Raw genomic sequence first — 21,232 nt, 5'->3', positions numbered from 1 at the left:
AGCAACCTTTGCAATTCTCTCTTCCTTGCTAAGCTGTGAACACCACAGGGAAAGGGCTTTGTTTGTGTGGTTGAGAGCTGTGTCCACTGTTGTAATCCTTTCCCTGGCACCTAGTGGGTGTCTAGTAACTTCTTGTGAACTATTTCAACAGCGAGGCTAACAAGTTTGTCCTAGACCTCAGTGAGGAAGACATAGCAGTTGTTCCTTCTGCAAATTCCTCAAGGGGAGGCATCTAGTCATCGTAGCAGATGCCTGTGGAGTTATGCCACATCCTCTTGGTCCATGTCCATTTCAACTGCAATTCTGTGTACACTGAGGCTCACCTTATGCTGCCAGTGATCACAAATGCTTACTCGAATTTTTTGTCCCACAGAAAGATCCCTTAGCAAGCACAGCTATGGTGTATGTGGAAATTAGCACTCTGGGTAAGGGATCAACTAATGGGGATCTGAATCTGGTGGATAAGCACTTCATCTCCCTGATTTCCAGCAAAATATTCTGGGACACATCCAGCTAATTTTTTTTTTTTTTAAAAAACATCCCTGCAAAATGAAGCTCTCATTGCTTACAAAAATGGTGCATCTATATAGTGACTTTTCCTGTTCTTTGTCTCCTTCTTCACTTTCCCCCATGCCCACTTCCTAGGATAACCTTCCATATAAATTATTTGCACCCAAGTCATTGACTCTGCTTTTGAGAGAGCTCAAACTAAAATGTTCTTCTTTATCTTTGTGCTCCCAGCCATTAACTCAGTTTACAACGTGCAATAGACAGTCACTCACTAGACAGATATTTATGGAGAACCTGATGTATATAGGCCCTATTTTATAAGTGAATAAAATTGCTTTCTCATAAGGCTAATAGTAGAGGATGCAGACAACACAGCAATTCATCAATAGATGAGACATAGCAGTACATTTTGTGAAAAGAAATAAAGTAGGGAAAGGGGGCGTAGTTTGACAATGGATGTTCCTTTAGATAGGGTGAATACCATAAGTCCTTTCTGAAGAAGGGCCATATAAGCAAGGATCTAGTACGGAGAAGAAGTGAGCCCCCCCAGACACTGGAACCATAGGTGCAAATATCCTATATTTTTATCATATGAAGGCTTATATTTTTAGAGTCTGACAGATCTAGATTTGAATTTTAGTGTTTTTATATGAAGTAAAATCTTGGGAAAAATGACTTTAGATCTGTGAACACTTGATTTTTTTTTCATTTACAAAATGTCAATCATAAAAAAAATCATTTGTGTCTGGTAGAACTCCTGGTTGCAAGTAGCAGAAATCAAATGGAAACTACTTTTGCAGAAAAGGAAAAACACTGACCTGTGTATCTAAAATATCCAAGGATAGATCAAGCTTCAGACATGACTGGCTCCACAAATTCAAATGATGTCATCATGACTCAGTCTCTGTCCCAGGAGTTAGCCTAATTGATCAAGCGTGCATCACTTTCTTTTTGGCATCTGTCATAGGATCTCTGACCATCACATGGCAATTTCAGAAGGATGTAAGAGATCTTTGCCACCTAAATGATGTAGATTGAGATTGAGGGAGAATTGATGACCCATTCTAAAACCGGCATGTTGTTGGCAGAAAGAATCGGGGCATTTCTGCAAGTCAGACCAATGGTATCCACTGGAGTGTGGACTTGAAGATGAACCAGAAGTCCCTTAGTACAATACCTGGCACGTGGGAATTTTTAGTAGATATTCCCCTTTTGCCTCTTTTTCTTTCTTTTTTTTTTTTTTTAAATTCTTGTTTTCGTGCCAATCTCTTCTTCCCCATGCCACGAGAGTCCCATTTACTGCTAACATTTCATGCAGGAAACAGCCTGGCTCTCCCAAGAGAGACTTCAAATGCCCAGTATTGGTGTTGAGGGGTTGGGAGTGGATCCAGGATTCAAACACTTAAGTTCAATTTTACAGAACTCTATAAACAGCTGCATGGCCAGCCTTGTGCGAGGTTCTGGTAACTCAGGTGTGATCAAAACACAATTTCCACCTTAAACATCTCATAGTCTGGAGTCAAACATGTAGCAGGAAAAGCCCAACTTCATATCCCAAAGTTCTGGTTCTAGCCTTTTTCATTCCTAGGTGGATCTTTATAAGCAAGATATTTAAAATCTTCTTTTACCCTTATTTCCTCTCCTATAAAAGCACAATTAACCTGATCCATTTGGTTGTATTTAACTTTAATCCAGGTAGATTGTTTTGAATATAGGTAAAAATGTCAAGCATAGTTCATACCACACAGTAAGAGGCAAGTAAACATTTCTATATTCTCTCTCCTTTTTTCTTTGCAAAATTGCTTCCCTTTGCAAAAAAAAAAAAAAAAAAAGGAAGTTTCTTGGGAGTTAGATGTTATATAATGTGTCTAAAAGCAAATGAATTTGATAAATAAAAATGTAGCCTCTAGACAGATTAATGAGATTTGATGGAATTAAAGTAGAAGGGGCCAGGGGAGCACTGACATTTGTAAGCCATCTATGGACAGGATATACTATATATGTCATCTTATTGATTCCTCACCTGGTTCTTTGAAATAGATATGACCATATCCTTTTCAGATGAAGAAGTACTCTGCACATTTAATCACTCATCCCTAGATAAAATACATAGTTGATGAGTGGTGGGCCTGGCTTCAAAACTAGGCCTTGTCTTTCCCACAAACCAACTGTCTTTCCACTAACTCATACATCTGTACCTTAAAGGTGAGCATCATTACATACTGGGTTTTTGAATTTAAGTAACATTATGCTTTGGAAGGAAAGAACTAATTGCAAGTGTTAGGTGTGAGGCCCTTAATCTCTGAAAGTCTACATTTGCCCAAGTGAAGGAAAGATGGGGAAGTGCACAGAGAGCCCTGCTTCTCCTTGGGTGTGATGCCCAGTTATTGTTTATGCAGTTACTGGTGCATAGTCAATACCTATTTGGAGTATGTGCAAGTTACAGAGAGCCCAGCCCCAGAGCAGCCACTAAGTTCCCTTGGTGTTTTCTGAAGAATACAGAGTCCTGAGTTGGAACCCTTTCCCTACCTGAGCTAAATAACTCACTGCATACCCCCTTCCATTTTGGAATTTCCTTACTGCTTTTCTCCCAACCTGTTTTCAATTTGTTCTTGTAGCCAGCTTTGACTATGACCTCAACCCAATCAGAAGGAAGAAGGTGAGGGGAGAAAAAGAGGGAAAACAAGGAGAGAGAGGGTTGTGGAAGTGCTGAAAGGAGAGGGAGAGTTGAGGAGGGGGGTGAGGCCTTTAGGAAAATTGCTCTGTGCTTTGTTGCTTCTTTCTGAAGCTGCAACAGAATCACGATTAACCTCTTCTGTGGAACATAATGAGAGTAGGGCTGGAGTCTGAGGGGATAAAGAAATGTGTGGGGGTCTGGTCCCAGCCCACTCGGGTTACAGCCCCAGAAGAGCTGTAATGGGGAACAGGCACATTCCTGAACAGCGACTTCCAACTCCCTGTTTTCAAGGAATGGAAAACAGAAAAAAGATTGTTAGAGACCTGGTAAGGCTTGGGTGAGGAGGGGGGCAGCATCCTGGGTTCATGGAGGGTTCTCCAATGGGAACATGTCATTGTACCCAGGAAGCATCCCAGGCAGAGTAGCCCAAGGAAAGGCTCATGAAGCTCAGTTGCAAGAGAGCTGGATTTGGCTCTGGACTCTGGCCCCTGAGTAGCTGTAAATCCTTAAATTAGGGTGCAGTATTCCTGATCCCCTTTTTCAACAATGGGATGTGGCACAGTTTTAGAATTCAAACATTTTTAGCTTAGCCTTAATTTTTTTCTTATTTTATTGTTGCATTATAGTTACATGCTGTAGTGGGAGTTCATTGTTACATATTCATACATACACACAATATAACAATATAATTTGATCAGTATCATTCCCCAGTATCTCCCCTTTCCCTTCCTTTCTCTCTCCTCCCTGGTCCCTTTTCTCTAGTCTACTTTTATGTTCTTTCTATTTTCATGATTTCTCCTACACCTTTTCCCCCATTTTTTTTTTCTCTTTATCTTTCTCACATGAGAGAAAACATGACCTTTGACTTTCTGAATTTGGCTTATTTTGCTTAACATAATGTTCTCAAGATCCATCCATTTTCCTGCAAATGACATAATTTCATTCTTCTCTATTTAGCCATAAAACTTTTAAGACAGGTTTCTATAAACAGTCTTTTAAAACTAAATAAAACACAGACCATTAGCATATGACCTAGATCAAGTCAGAGTTGATCTGGTTGGAGGTTAATAGAGGAGACGCACTCTAGTCCCCTCTATCATTAGTGTTCATCCTTACCTTTGAGGTTATATATTTTCTAATTGGTAAACTGCTGTTAGAATATATTATATATCAGAAACCTACTGAATCTCTCTGTTTCTTCTCAGATTTGTTTCTTTCTCAGTAATTCCAGATTTAAGAAGATGGCAGAAAGGAACCTAACATGGTACCTAACATGGACCTAACATGGTACCTATTGTATAGTCAATGCCCAGTAAATATATATCATTCATGCTGAAAAAAGTGGTCAGAAATTGAGGAGAAAGGGCTCCTCTGGCAGCTTTGAAAGCCCTTTAATTCTCCAAATATCTCACAGGCAGGCTTATATAAATGATCCTAGACCACAGGAGTTTTTGTTCCATATCTACCTCCCACTCTGGGTATGGCCATGGTCATGCCACTTTCTTTCTCTGACCTTCAGTTTTATCATCTATGAATGGCAAAGTGTGTATTAAAAAATGTCTAAGTCTTTATCTCTGTTACCATGACAAGAATAACAACAAAAACAATAATGACAGCATTTTTGAGCCCTTACTGTGTTAGGCATTTTGCTAATAGTTTATATACAATATTTTATATGATATTCAAAAAATTATATTAGATGCCATTAATTTTAGCAGATAAGAAAATAGATGTACAAGGTTAAAGAACTTGTCCAAATCAAGCAAGTGGGATTGTACCAGGATTAAGTCCTAGGCAGTGTGAATTCTGAGTGCATGTTCTTAGCCACTGCCCTGTATTACTACTTATAAGACTGTACTGTGGCCACATGTGGAGTATAGTACATTGTAGAACCACCACCATACTGTGGTTGAACCTCACTGATTTGTATTTGTACATAGAGATGCTCACAGACCTTTTTAGTATCCCCTCCACAAGATGAGGAAGGGGACTGAGGGGTCACTTCATTCACCTGTCTGCATCTACATTGCATTTAAATCTTCTGAAGGAGTGCCAAGAAAAGCAATCTTACAATTTATCCTATGAGGCTGTTCATGTATTTAACAACCCTTCCTGTTGTTGGATTACAAGCTGTAGAAGGTCAGGGACCATTTGTTTTATGGTCTCATTCTTCAGGCCAATAGAACTAAGAGAGGTGTATATTCAATTGCAAATTGAATAGCTTTGAGGAAGCTTAGTTTTTAACACCCTCATTTTGAAACTTTCTGTAGGAGGCAGCATGGTATAAAAGAAAAGGTAAGGCTTTGGAGTTAGAATAGGGGTTCAAATCTCAGCTCTATTCAGTCCTCATTTTATACTCTTGATCTTTACTTTGGGGATAAGAACATGTAACTTATGTGGTTGTTGTTAGGATTAAATGGAAAAAAAGAAAAGTTCGTACTAAATGCAGGTTCCTTTCCTTTGAACTTTCCTTGAGATCATTATACAGATCTAGTCCCAACTAGAACTGGACACTTATATGCACCTATAGTACCCTTGATAGGAATAGTTACATTTCAAGTTGTCCAGCTTTTCCACTTGAATTAAACCTATGAACATTAAAACTGTTTAGAACTTTCTCACTGACCTGATCATGTTTATGGAAGTTTTATCCATGATCCAAATTATTCTGAAATTCATGGAAATATCTAGAAAGCTATGCCCATTTGAAAATGAATGTCAGCCATCTTTTGGCTTTAAGGCAGTTAATTAATCCTGGCCACAAGCATACTGAATTCCCTCATGAAGAGCCAACTCTTTCATTGGCTATCTGGAAATAAATTGAAAAGCAGACAGACGTGGAACCAAGCTCAAAGAAAACAAATATAAGCAGCCAGACTTGAAATCCTGGGAAACCGAATGAAACAAGACCCTCACTCCATCCAATGAATAATTCCATGTTTTCCCCTCTTTTCAAAAAATTTTTTTTTATCACATACATTGCTCTGCTTTGGTATCTGTTGGAATGGAGATGTTGTTGGTTTATGATTGTAACCATGGAAGAAATCGACCATAAGAGGCTTGCAGATGAAATGAGGGATGCCAAAAGTCATGACAAATATGTTTTGTTTACCTCTTCACTTTACTGAAAAACCTCTGGTTCTAGAAATCTTTATTTCTTTCTAGTTCTTGGCTTTACTTTCTAAACTTGAAACACACAAAAGAGATATTAACTTCTTGTCATGGAAAACCGAGACTTTGAGAGGCTTACCGGCTTTCAACAAATAGTAGCAATAGATTTCAGCCCATGTCTGTCTTATAGTTGAGCTGAAAATGCATATTGCTGACATAATTCTGATTAAGACATTGAATATAGTATCCTGGTGCCAAGTCAATGAACTGTACATATCCTTTGCAAAAAGCTACCCATCAGATCTGCTATATTAGACTACAGAAGAGTTAGTTTGACTGAATCCCAGGACAATCCAAACAATTCAACCAAACAAATGTTAAAAGACTCACTTTTTAGATGAAGAATAAAATGTTTCTGTTTTATTTTTTTACTGCACTTTTTTAAGAATGAAATTTTTCTTTGAAAGAGCAATAGGAATTGTAGGTATATTCTGCTCAACCAGCTTCTTGATGAAGGATGCCCACGTGTCTTTTCTGAGTTCTAATCTTTTCAAGTTCTTAACCAACATTGTGGTTCCATAACAGTTCCATTTCATTGGCTTGTTTATAATCCCCAACGGGGAGGACATAATTGAACCGGCATTATTACTTAGAAATGTATGAAAATACAAAGCCCAAGGAACTCCACAGAAGGCATGATGAGGAACAAAGAAATAAGAGTTGGAAGGCCCCATTTTATTTGATACTGTGCACTGTAAAATACCTCACATGCCAACTTTGCTCCTAAATCATCCCATTTTAGAATTAGAAGGGAACTTGGAGGCCATTTCGTCTGGTTCATTCACATTATCTATTTTTAAGTAATTGTTATTGATATCTTTTTCTTGTTAGAAAAGCAATATATGTTTATTGAAGTTAATTTAAAAGTAGAGATAGAGCAAAAATAAGATTAAAAAAGTGCCTGTTATCTCATCCTCCAGATATAGCAACTATTAAGCATTTGCAACATTTTCTTTCTTCTGCTTTAAAATTCATATATATGTAGAATTTCCACAAAATAGATTATTCTGTAATATTATAGCCTGTTTTTTTAACTTAACAATATGCCATGATATCCTTTTATATAACTTCATGTTCTTTTACAAATTATTTTTAATGGCCATAAAATACTCCATTGCATGGTTGAACTATAATTGAATTGATATAGCCATTTCTATATTGTTTCTATATTGAGTTATCTCTAAATATTTGCTATGTATCACCAGAACTATAGGATTTGCGCTTCTATCTTAATTTTGCCCTTATAAATTAACCATGTTATTTTATTTTATTTTTATCAAGGCTCATAAAATGATTCTAGCACCTTAATCTTATAAAAGAGAAAACTAAGTCATAAAAACGAGAATTTTGTTGCCCAAAGCTGTACAGTAAAATATATATATGCTGTATATATACATATGTGTTTATATACGTGTGTGTGTGTGTGTGTGTGTGTGTGTGTAGTAAATTCTTATCAGAGCTAAGACTACTCTTCTTTGCTTTCTACTCTTCTTTGCAGAGTTCTCTTTTTAGTAAATCTCAAATGCTCCCTAACATCCAATGGCTAAATTGACATTTAGAAATCATGGAGTTTGAGGATCACATAGATATAATACTTCTTCCACTGTCCTTTCCTATACTCATGACCTTTATTGCTAATCACTCATAGGACTCTTTGCCCTTGACTGTCTACATCTCTGTCCTCACAGCATGATCTCCATGAAGGCTGTAACAGTGTATAAGAGTAGCTACGCGACATAAAATCTCTTTTTTCATTAGTCCAACCTCTTTGTTATGCAAATAAGAAAAATGCAATCCCCAAAAAAGAAAGACTTGTCTAAGGAGTTAGGAAGAAGTTAATGATTAATGTCAGTGACAAGGCCAAAATAGTTACTCTAGCAGAAAGGAAGCATAATCCCCTTGTTTTCTTTTTGTGTATTTTTATTATATTTTATTATATTAATTTACTTCATTTTAAGCTTAATACAAGCTTTATAAAAAATCTTATAAAAATTTTATAATTTTATAATTTATAATTTTCTAAGAAAAAAAATCTTATAAAGGTAGGTATTAGCATTCCCACTTTATAGGCGTAAAAATTCAGGCATAAATTTGAGTGAAGAGTTATCAGGGCTAGATAGTAATTAGTAACATTTTCATATCTTGTGTTTTTTTTTTTCTGCCCATTAATCATCCTGAAGGTAGTATCCAGACTTTCAATGGGTTTGGACAGCAGGGCATGAATGTTGGCTCATCAAGGCCTGAGCTGGGGAGCTCATCTGTTTTTGTCTCCCTCCAGGAGAATTCCTGAGTTTTGCTGATGACTTACTCTCTGGCCTGGGCACATCTTGTGTAGCAGCTGGTCGAAGCCATGGAGAGGTCCCTGAAGTCAGTATCTACTCGGTCATCTTCAAGTGCCTGGAGCCCGATGGTCTCTACAAGTAAGACGTGATGGGTATGTGGGGAGTGATGGCAGGATGATTTCAAGCCTGGGAGGGAAGGTAGCACTTATTCTCTTCAGGTTATCCAAATGTTTTATTAGACAACCTATGTGTGTACGTTGAGGTTCTGAGGCTTAGAAGTGTCCATTTGGGAAGTATGGTCACTGGGAGTCACAAAATCAGTGTGCTCAAGAGCCCAGGGAAAGAAAGCAGAAATTCAAAACTATTCATCCTACTGACAGAGAATCTGCAGCCCAGAGGGGAATCAAGATCACAGAGCAAGTTATCTAGGAGAGCTGGATGGGAACCATTGCTTACTGCTCTTTTCTGCCCTTTAGAAACATTATATATCTGAGACATATACACACACACACACACACACACACACACACACACATATACACACACAGAAGTATCTGTACCATTACATCTCAATGGTACAATGCGTAAGTCACTGTATTTAAACCTTTGCAGATGAAGTCATTCTCAGATTCATTTGTTAATTTCAGAAAATAAAAGAGGCTTATTTTTCAATCATTTCCTACCTTGTTGAGTATTGCTACATTTGGATGGCTTTCTAGAGACTGATTCTCTTCATATACCCTAATTGTGGATCCATAGGCCATCTCCCTTAGTAGCCTAGAAAGCTACATTTGTTAAGAAGCTAAGCCTTGTTCATCAATTATCCAACTTATTCATTTATTCTTTTATTTCATCACTCAGTGATTTATTCACTCACCCATTCACCTATCCATCAACCCAACATTCTGCCAACTTCCATTTATCTCTCCCTCACATCTTTCCTCCCTCTTTCCCTTCTCTATCCATCTCATGTGTCCATTTATCCATGCTTATATTTCTTCATTTCATTCACTCTTTCATTTAGCAATTGTTTTGTTTACATTTTTTTTACTCATCATACCTCATTTACTTATATAACAGACATTTTCTGAGGGTTTCTTATGTCTTGGCACTGCATTACGGACTTTAGGCATGAATGTTAACTTAGCCGAGGTCCTATTCTTAGATAACTTAGAATCTAGTGATAGTGTAAAAGGCCATAAACATTGTATTCAAGTCTGACTTTAGTCCTTTTAGTTATATGACCTAAGCTCTGCCTTTGTAAAACAGAAATAATGAAACCTAGTTTATAGAGTTAAATGATAATTAAACATTAATTAAACATTGGGGTTAGCACAGTATCCTAAGTATATGCTCAATAAATATTAGCTTCTCCACAATCTCTGAAACTCTCTCACCTCTAAAGCACATTGATCTCCCACTTCTGCTTGCTTTATGAAAATACTGTGACTTTTCCAAAAACCATGGTGCCCTTTTGAGTGCTTGACATATTCAGGCTTTTTGCTAACGTCCAACAGATTAGTGCACCAAACTCAAGAACATCACTGTAAGCTGGGAATTGGACCTTCCGACCCTGGCTCTGCCACCGGGTGTCTCAGAGGCTTTGGGGTTCAAGATTTCTCTTAAATCGCTTGGGAGCGGTGAATAGTCTATGGCAGGAATCTCTGTACTCTGCTGTCAGAACTCTTTTGTGAAACATCTAGACTTCACAGTGAGGGTAGAATGTACCTCAGGCATCAAAGAATGACTGCAATCCTCATAGTGATTGGTGGAACTGAATTCAGACTTTACATCCTGACCAGTAAGCCCTGCCACTATGACTAGATTAAGAGGCATAAGGTCCTCTCCAACTCTAAAAGTTCTGATCCCATGAAGAAAATAGCATTTTCAGAATTTCTTGGTGGTTGTCATCTGGTTCCTCTGTCCCTCGTTAAGGGTGATGACCAGAGGCAGACAGACCTAAGTTGAAATCCATGCTTTCCCCTTTATCAGATGTGTGATATCAAGTTACTGAATGAGGTGCTCAGCCTTCTGAGCCTCCACTTCCTCCTGTGGGAAGTATAGATGAAATGGTGTCTGGCTCACTGGGCTCTTAGGAGGCCCCCGTGAGATCATGTGCAAAAGGCTTTCTGCTTGGTGGTGAGCTCCTGGTAGGAGTCTAAGAAACGTCAGCTGTTACCCCTGTTGCTGTTGTTGCCCTTGGTGACTGTTAATTTTAACTTCCTCCCTATCCATTCTTCAAGGGAGAGAGAGCAGTTAGCAGAAAGGGTCAGAAGGAGTAACCATGTCTCTGGGTGGCATTGTAGGGGACTTGTGTTGGATAATGCGTAGAGCTCCGTTCTATAGAGCGATGAAACATTTTATGGATCTGCAGAAAAGCAGTTAACACAAGAGATGCCATATCAGTTGCCATCCTCCAAATATGATGAACACACGTGCCCTTCTTCTCCTCCCTGCCTGGCACTTTTCCTACTCACCTCTTGAAGTAGGGAGCATTCTTCCTCTGTCCTGGAAATGTACTTGTCCTCCCTATCTCTGAACACTTCTTTATTTTGTTTATTTATATATTCATTTATTTATTTTTGAGATTGATTTTGTTAATGGCCCTGGGATCTGGGCCACTCTGACCAGGAGCCAGAGGGTTATTTGGAATGTTCTCTCATCCCACTGGCGGCCCTCCTCCTATGATGTCTGACCAACGTGGTCTTGTGTTTTAAGACAGTTCCCAGTGTTCTTCTTGGGGTTTCTCCTTTTCTTCTTGCTAGTTTCCTTACCAAAATTTGTTTTCTTCTGTTTGAGCCAAAAAGGCCATGTGAGGCAGCGGAATGAGCACAGACTTGAGGGACAGACTGGGCTGGGTGTGGATCCTGATTCTGCCCTGTTCGTACTCCTAACTTGACCCCCGGCAAGTCATTTTTACACTGTTCCACATGATAGTTTCTTTCTTTGGAAAAGAAGATTGGTAATCTCTTCTAGTTCATAGAATTACAGAGAAGAGGATTGAGTTGAGAAACTACAAGAACAGGCTTTACCAGAATGCCTGGCGCAGAGGAAGGCTGCAGGAATGTTAACGATTTTTTCTTCTCATTTTATTCTTCTTGACTCAGTCCTTGGTTATCAATGTCTTTTTCTTCCAAGAACAACCCTGGAGGAACTTGTCCCTATGAAGCAATTTGAAATCCCACTAGCCCCCAAAGGAACGACCATCCAGAATCCTTTGGAAAGAAAGAAGAGAAGAGAGAGTGGATTCAGATGAGAGAAGGCTCAAAAAGAACGTAGTTGAACACAGCCTGATTGCAGTCCCCCCATGTAGGCTTCCAAAGAGATTCCGGTGTCAGGAGACTGGAACCCCCCGGCTCTCCACCAGGGATCCTGGGTTCACATCCTGTTGCCACCATTTCTGCCTCTGGAACCTTGGGCTAAACATTCCTATCATTGTATTTGCTGTGCCAATTCAGCATGTTTAAAATGAAGATGCACCAGATCCCCCACAGCTTGAGAGTTCTGCATACTTTTACCATGGAATTTACTCTCATTCTGTCTCTCCTTATCCTCCTCCTGGGCTCCTGTCTTTTCAATTTCTCTAACTTTTGTTTTGCCCCTCCTGTGCCTCTCTGTTTCTCTGTATCTCTGTATCTTTTAAAACCTTTTCAGGAAAGTATTTCTTTACAGATTCCTATCTTTGTCTGACATTCTTTTTCTTTTTTCTTAATATATTTAAAAATAATTTATATATATATAAATTTATATATATAAAAATGTTCATTCCACTGCCTAACATGGCCTTTTTGGTTCAAACAAAGAAAACAAACAAACAAACAAACTATACACACACACACACACACACACACACACACACATATGCCTTTATTTTATTTATTTTTATGTGGTCCTGAGGATCGAACTCAGTGCCTCTCACAAGCTAGGCAATCACTCTACCATGGAACTACAACCCCAGCCCTTACTCCCTTTTTCCTATTTGTTATCCTCTTAGTTTCTGCTTCTGTATGTGTGTCTCAGTCTCTGTTCCATTTCACACTTGAATTACATTCTCTCTCTCTTCCAATCTGCCCCCCATCCAGCCCCATTCCCTCTCTCCACCCATCTAGAAAGGCAAATTGCTTTTGCAGCCCCTTCATCCATGTAATTTCACACAGTGCCTCAGGGTGAGACCAATTGGAAGAGTGAAAGTCAAGTCTGATTTTCTGTCCTAAGCTCACCCTGGTGTAACAAAACAGAAACATCAGCACCCGTGCCCTATTTAAATTGAATTTCCTTGTTTGTTTCATTTGTTTTGCTTTGAATGAAAACAAACAAGAACAGCAGAGAGAGGGGGGTGGGTACCCAGAAGGTCTGCGAGTGCAGCCAGCCCCTGTTTCCCCTGGGGTGTTGAAATCCAGGGATGACCCTGAACAGGAGTTTCTATTCAGTGCCAGTGACTGAGGCCAGTCTGGGCATCTGTGGTCCCTGTCCTTGCCTGGCTAGAGGCTTAGACACCCTTCTTGTAGCTGCTGTCCAATTTCCTATTACCCAAGGTAATTAGCCTCTGTCTTGTCTTGGCTGGCTTGCTTGTCTCGAATCATGGATGGCTGCCAAAGGGTCCTCAGCGAACATACCAGCAGCAGCCAGGCCTGATTCCTGGGGTGGGGGACGCATTCCCACACATCCAGAGGCTTGCACCAAGCCCACCCTGGCTTCATCCTATGAAAGGAGTGCCAAGGGAGCCTGGGTACTGCAGCCAAGTGCCAACATCCATGGTGGGAACAGAGTCTTTAGAGGAAAACTCCTTAGCAGGGGTGAGTGGGGTTAGAGGAATAGTGGAAAACCAAGGCCCTGGAAAAGGCAGGGCATTGAAACAAAACAACAAAAAATGAAGCTGAGGTCAGGTGTCAGACTACTCTCAGCCATACCTTGGGCCACTTCTTTCCTCTTCTCTGGTCTTAATGTTCACATCTGTGTTAGGAAAGATTGATGCCAGTCAGTGCTAAGACTTGCGTTTCCAAAGGTAAGGATGGAGAGTTCAAACCAAGATCCTGATTCTAAGTGTGCCACCTTATTTTTCTGGAAAATAGTATTGTAATACTTTGTTGAGAATTTATTTTATACCAGAAACCATGCAAAATACATGTGCTGTCTCATTTAATCCTCACCCAAACCCTACCATAATGGTAGCCTATTCTCATCATTTCCCATATCACAGATGGGAACACCCGGGACCTAAGGGAGTAATTTGTTTGCCCAAAGTCACATGAAAAGGAGATAGAGTTGAGAGTCTTGCCCAAGCTGACTCTGATGTCCATCCTCCCCTCTACTCACGTGCTGTCCACGTCTGCCCCCCACACATGTGGAGTTGTTAGGAGGACCTGCTGAGGGTTGGAGCTGAAGAGGGCTTTTTAACTGCAGGCAACAGTGTTGACCACAGAAGAGGACCAGACATGGGGACAAGCAGGCCCAGATTATAGCTTACAGGTTCTGGGAGAAGGAACTTCTTGCCTCATGTTTCTTTCTTATTTGTAAAATGGAAATAAGCAGTCTTATCCATAAAATGGACACAAATAATTATACCTCCCAAGGTTGTTGCAAAGATTAAACTATATCATAGATGAGAAAATGCGTGGACATTTTCATTAGGATTTGAGCACCTGTAAAGGATTATCAGAGTCACTCCATGTTTATTGAAGAATAGCAATAATAAGAAGAATAAATCCTTCGAATCTACACTCTTAGTACTACCACCACCATCACACATACATGAACATACTCACACATTTTTAAATTAGAACTTTGCAATTGGCCACAGGTGGTTTTTTTTTTTTTTTTTTTTTTTTTTTTTTTTTTTTTTTTTTACCTTGGCTCTAGTTCTTTCCCTCTGTGTAGCTTTGGGCAAGTTTTGTCACCTCTCTGTGTTTTCATATGTAAGATGGCATTATAATAGTTCCCATTTCCTGGGTTGTAAACATACAATGAGCTGAAACATAACAAAAGACCAAAGCACTGCCTGGCTTATTGTGGGTGTTTTACAAATGGCAAGAGGAGGAATAACCACTGTGATTACTATTTGTATATATTTTACCTTAGCAATCATGCCTGGAATGTTGACAACATCATGTTCTTAGCATTCTGGTGGGAGAACAAGTTAGGTCTTCATCTCTCACTCTGGCCCCTTTACTCATCATTCACCAGGCACTCTTGCTACAATATGCCAGTCTCTTCTTCCCACAAGCTCTTTATCTCTGCTGTTTCCATTCTTTGAGGGTCTTCAATTGGCTCTCCCCATTATTGATTTCTTGTTTTCCCTCAAGTCTGTGATTAGATAGCACCTTCTAAAAAGAACTTCCTTGAAAATTTTCCCTACCATTGATCCCAGTTGCCTCATACCGACAGTCAAAGCTACGGTGCTTACCAAAGCTGCAATTATTTAGTATCTGTTTACTTGTTTATTGTTTGGTTTTCTCACTGAAAGGACACAGAGCAGGATCTATATCTTTCTTGCTCTTCCTCTATCCCTGATGCCTAATAGAGTGCAGAGATATCAGTTAAGAATCCAATAAATACAATAAATGTTTGTTCAATGATTTGATGTTTTATCAAAGGGCTTCTATAACTCGGCCCCCATGGCTTTGCTGATTGCAACCCACGGGGTCTTTCTTTTTGCTTATTTTTTTCCTACTCTGAATAATTATTTTCTTTTATTTATTTATTTATTTTTATTTTTAAACTACACAACAGCAGTAGAAAGCATTACAATTCTTATTACACATGTGGGGCACAAGTTTTCATCTCTCTGTATATAAAGTATCTTCACGCCAATTTATGCCTTTATACATGTACCTTGTTGTTGTTGTTTTTCCATTACAATTCTTAATTCACATATATACCACAATTTTTGTATCTCTGTTTGTATATAAAGTATGTTGACACCCAATTCAAGTCTTCATACATGTACTTTGTATAATGATGTCCATCACATTCCATGATCCTTGCTAATCCACTGCCCCCTTTGTTCACCCCCACCCCTCTTCCCTATCTAGAATTCATCTATTCCTCTCAAGCTCCCCCTCCCTACCCCATATGAGTCAACATCACTATATCAGAGAAAACATTTGGCATTTGTTTATTGGGGGGATTGGCTGACTTCACTTAGCATTATCTTCTCCGATGCCACCCATTTACCTGCAAATGCCAAGGTTTTGTTCTATTTTAATGCTGAGTAAAATTCCATTGTGTATATATGCCACATTTTTTTTTATCCATTCATCCACTGAAGGGCATCTAGGTTGGCTCCACAGTTTAGCTATTGTGAATTGTGCCGCTATAAACATTGATGTGGCTGTGTCCCTATAGTATGCTGTTTTTAAGTCCTTTGGGTATAGTCTGAGGAGAGGAAAATAGCTGGGTCCAATGGTGGTTCCATACCCTCTCTTTGCTTATTTTTGCCCTATTTCAACAGCTTTCCTTAGAAGACATCTCACATTACTGGCATCTTTTAATCTCAGGGACCTCCTCTCATATCTTCGTATCTTCATGCATCACACTCTCAGGTGAAGACTGCACGTACTTCAACACTGCTACACTTTGCCTGGTCTCCCAGGACTCCCTGTGAAATCTTGGTGGAAGTCTTCATTACCCCTAACTCCAGCATCCTTCAATTCTGCAGAACCAGCACCATATGGTTGATGTTAATGTCTGCTACCATCTTGAGCAGTAGCCAAGCCTCCTGGGACCATGGCTACTGCAACATCTGAATGTCTGGGCAACTGAGCACAGTGAAACAATTTCCTAGGCCCCCCTGTGCAGTAAGGCACTACAAAGGTACTTTCAAAGGAATTTTTTCTTTTACACTCTTGAGTCCGAGATGGGTGTGGTCTTGCCTATTCCTGAGATGCCTTCAAACCATCTGTCCTATTGTCTCTTTGTAAAGTACTTAGCAGCTCTTTAGTGGTTGTAATCTCTTTAACAACCACATCATTCTTGTCCCCAGTTTTATTTTACTGTCTTGGCAAAATTTTGTAAGTTTTTCATATTTTTACACTCTCCTCTCTGCTTCTTGTTTTCACAGTAAACTTGGTTAAAAGTTGCTTCAATATCCATACCACTGCCTGAATGCTGTGCTGCCTTAAACTTTCCTACACCAGATGACCTAGTACATCATCTTTAAATTCAGTCTCACAAAAAGTATCAAGACTTGGGAAAATATAGCCTACTTCCTTGCCAGAAAATAACATGCTTGTCCAATTTCCAATAGTCCTCCTCTTCTGAAACCTCATGAGCCTAGTCTTTATCATCCACAGTCCTATCAGCATTCTGGCCTTCTGAACTCCCATGAGAATCACCCATTAAGCTCCACTTACAACATGCTAAAGTTTTTCCAGCTTGCCTCTCTAAACTTCCCCAAATTCATCCTTTCCTACAAACCACCTTCAAAAGCTTCAGAACGACATAGTCAGGTTAGACACAGTAACAAGACCACTTCTCAATACCAATGTCTGTTTTATTCAAATTTTTCATTATTGTGACCAAAAGACCTGAGAGTAAAAATGTTGAGAAGGAAAAGTTTATTTTGGCCCCCAGCTTAAGAGTTTAGTCTACCATCAATTTGGGCCCATAGCTCTGGGCCCAAGGTGGAGCAGAACATCCTGGTGGAAGGGCATGACAGATGAAGCAGCTCAGGACTTGGTACCAGGAACCATAGAAAGATCTTCATTCATCAGGGACAAATTTGGTAATTTGGTAATTTGGTCCCCAAAACAATAATCTCAGGCAGTTGCTATTATTATCATCCAACAGTTAAGTCTACCAAGGAACAGAGAGGTTAGATAACTTGACCAGAGTCATGAAGCTAATAGGTGGAGAAGCCAATATTTGCACCCAGCCAATTCATGGCCAATGCCTAAACAGGAATTTACCACACTATATTATGGTAAGAATTAGGGATGTTGAAGTGACAGGAGTCAGCAGGTGGAAGCTGTGGGAAAGAGATCTTTTACGTAAAGATCTATTTCTAGATGTGTTGGAACAAACATGCAAAACAAATTTTCAGTTCTCCCACCAAAAGCTAAGTGGTTACCCTAAATTCCAAACTTTGTCTTTGCCTCCAGCCCTCCCAGTATTATGCAAAGAGTTGAATTCTGATCTTGAGCATACCTACTTCTCCATAAGGGTAGACTCACAGTGCTGTGTTTTTTTTAGTAGCTGTTGATCTCCAACTTTCATCTGCTGTTGTTTCTTAGTCTCTAGATTCCCACATCTCTGAAAAGAAAGTCAGACCACTGGCCCAAAGATACCATTCCTAAAGCCCAAGGGGTATGGACCACATCCCTTTCCAGGTGCAGCCTGGGTAGCACACTGCTGAAGCAGCCAGAGCTACTACCACAGATACTATAATTATGTATCAGATGAAATCCCAATGCTTCTCTTTATTTACATTCCTACCCTATCCTCTTCATTTCTTCTCTTTGTGCCAAGAATCAGCACAAAGTTTACTGGAAATAACATGAAATTCATTGGGAGCCCTCCAGGCTATCTTTCAAAAGTGCTTGCCCAGATGATGGGAGATGAAAGACCCAGGGTCATCTGCCACTGGTCCTGAATAGCTGTTGGTCTTTGGGCAAGTGATTTCTATTTGGGAGGTCTCAGTTTCTCCATTTGTTAAAGAGGAACTGAAAGGAGCCATATCAAAGGACCTTTTCAGAATTCAGAGGCTGTGCATCTCAAGAAGTGATGGAGGCAAGGAGAAAGACCACATCTCTGGCAATTGGTGAGGCAATTAATTGTCTGAAGCTGGGTGAAAGAATTTCATTCAGCTTATGGCTATATACTCTCTCTTAGCTTCAGTGACCCCCTCTGTTCAGTGGATTTCCTGGCTCAAATTCCAGATGTGAACCAGCCAAACTTGGAGGGGACTTCCAGCTCCTTTGAGAAAGGAGATGTGCATTGAGGAAGCTTTCCCTGCTGACCAGTGCCTAGGTCACTGCAGCCTCTGAACCAGTGTAAGCTGAAGCCACCACCCAAGGTGGATCCAGGACATACCAGGGAAAGAAGCCAGGAGGGCCTGACACAGTTCCTGTCCTGCTCTTTTCTGACTTCTTTCCCACTGTAAAATTTTACCATAATTATTTGTTGTTTTTTTTAATTTTCATTCCTCTTTTTTCTTTCCATCCCCCACTCTGTTCTTTCTTCCTGCCTTTCTTTATTTTCTTTATTCCTTCTCTTTTTCCCTCCCTCTCTCCCTTCTTCCTTCCTTTCTAAACTGCTCTCCATATTTTCAACATCTCTGCTTTCTTGTTTTGTCCATTTTTTATTGCCTCTGTCTGATTTTTCTTTGTTATTTTTGCTCTCTGTTTTCTTTTGCCTTCTTGTTCTCTCTCTCTCTCTCTCTCTCTCTCTCTCTCTCTCTCTCTCTCTCTCTCTCTCTGTCTTTCTCTCATAAATGCTACCTCCTATTCTGTGTCAGTCTGGTTTTGGATTTTTTTCTTTCTGGCTCCCTATCGTCTCCTTGCTCTCTCCATGACTATACCTCCTGTTCTTATCATTTCTGTGTCTATCTTGCTCGGTCCTAGGATCTCTTTCCCTCCATTCCCTGTTCCTTTCCTTCCTATACCCTTATATCCCTCACCTCACACCCAGCTTAAGTACAAGGGTCTGTGCCTATTTTAGGCTCTGAGCTGAACAGCCAGCTGAGTGTGACCAAGGATTCAAGAGGTCACCAGGATCCAGGGAATTCTAATGTCCCCAAACTTGGGTAGAATGTAAACTTCCCTGGCTTTGGTGCCAGTCCTATTGGTCAGGGAATGAGGGTAAGGGGGGCAATCTAACGGCTCAAATCCATTTAACATCAGGTCATACTGACCTCTCCAAAGTGCGCAGTTGAGGGCCCTGAGAGGGGAAAAGCTGTGCTCAAGCCAGAAGCAAATACAGCCATGTATCTTAAGCCAAGAGAGACTTGCAGAGGAAAAATAACGCTGTTTTTCAGCCGACAGACAGAGAGGCTCCTAAAACCTGCTGGGGACTCTCAGGCAGGCTGTTTCTTTCCTCAAACTGCATCAGGATTTCATGCAGGAATGGGACACCAGCCAGGGTTTTAGGGGGACAGGGCACAGACTGCTCCTTCGTACTTGGAGGGGGATGGTAAGCTGAGGCTGTGCTGCAGAGTTTGACCTTGAATGCCAAGCAAAAGACCTGAACTTTGTCCTGCAGCCAATGAGGAGCTAGATGAGACTTTGGGGGAGGGGCAGGGTACCTGTGCTTTATGGTGACAATCCTGACCATGGTGTAGAGGACAGGCTGGGTTGAGTTGAGCATCTGGGAGGCCACTGGGTACAGGTAAAAAGGGAAGGGTAGGGCCCTCATAATTTGGGATTCCCTGAGTCTGTCCCTGAGTGAGCAATGTGCCGGGCCAAAGTAGAGTAGCATAGTCTTAGCTCAGTTCTGCAAACATCTGGAAATAGCTTTTCCTTTTCTTCACAACTGATTACAGTGGCCATCTACAAGGTGCCTCATGCTAAGGTAGGCACTTGGGATACAGAAATAGCCAAGCTCAGCAAAGTGTCCGCAGCCACAGTATTTCACAGCTATGGCAGTGAAACAGAAAGGACCAGGCTGTTATATGATGCCAAACTCATGCTCTGATGGGAATGCCCTGGGGCTGTGGAGATACAAAGGAAGAGCTCCAAACCGGTACTCGGTACTCGGGATTCTCTGCAACAACCTCTCAAAGAATTGAGGAGGGGTTGTTGTGAGTTGAATTGTGTTGCCTCAACATTCATGTATAGGGAAAGCTCAGAATATGACCTTACTTGGAAATAGTGTTTGCAGATGTAATAATTTAAGGATCAAGATGAGATCATACTGGATTAAGTTAGTCCCCAAATCCAATGACTGGTATCAGCCTAAGAGGAAAGGAAAGGCAATAGAGAGGAGATGCATGTGAGGAGGGAGGCAGAGATTTTAGATATGCTATTCCACGCCAAGGATGGCCCATCTGAAGCTGGAGGAGGTTAGGAAGGATGCTCCCTGAGAGCCCTCTGAGGGAATGTGACTCTGATGGCCCTTGATTTCAGACCTCTAGCCTCCAGAACTATAAGGCAATATATTGGTTGTTTCAAGCCACCAAACTCATTTTATGGTATCATCAGAAGCTCATGTGGAGTGAAGAGGGTTTCAGGCAGAGGACAGATTGTGGGGTGGCTGAGAAACAAGAGGTAGCATGGTACAGCAGAGAGGGTGACTGGCACACGGAGGTCAAGGGAAAGAAGGAGAGTTGAATACAGAGCAGGGACCTTGGCAGGACCTTGTCCATCATATTATGGGTCCATGAGGAGCATGGGAAAGCTTCAGGGGAGATAATAGTGTAATGTGCTTCATGGCCACAGAGAACAAGGGACTTGTAAGAGAAAGATGAAGCATTTGAACAATGCCCAGGGGAAAGGAAGCAGGTCACCAAAGGCCCTAGAAATAATGCCTCTAAAGAATATTTGAGTGCCCTGGATTGTTTGTTCATGTTAAACAGAAAAGACATGGGAGGCTGAGCCCAATGTCTTTAGCCTTCTGCAGAGTTGTGCAGGGTTAAAGGGCACAGATGTGTTCACTCTGA

At 40.5% G+C, this 21,232-nt stretch overlaps 1 protein-coding gene across 5 annotated transcripts in view; it reads left to right on the top strand.

Moving 5' to 3' along the window:
* The window catches only part of Astn2 (astrotactin 2), an 837,958-nt gene that overhangs the window by 775,274 nt on the left and 41,452 nt on the right, over positions 1–21,232 (top strand). For all 5 annotated transcript variants that reach the window (XM_078048074.1, XM_078048075.1, XM_078048073.1 and 2 more), the window contains one exon: positions 8,637–8,778. In XM_078048074.1, coding sequence (XP_077904200.1) covers positions 8,637–8,778 — 142 coding nt within the window. The remainder of the gene's footprint in view (positions 1–8,636; positions 8,779–21,232) is intronic.

This window comes from Ictidomys tridecemlineatus, chromosome 4 (assembly GCF_052094955.1).
Source record: "Ictidomys tridecemlineatus isolate mIctTri1 chromosome 4, mIctTri1.hap1, whole genome shotgun sequence".
NCBI lineage: Eukaryota > Metazoa > Chordata > Mammalia > Rodentia > Sciuridae > Ictidomys > Ictidomys tridecemlineatus.
Note: the sequence above shows the minus strand (reverse complement) of the source record. Positions and strands in the feature narration are given on the sequence as shown.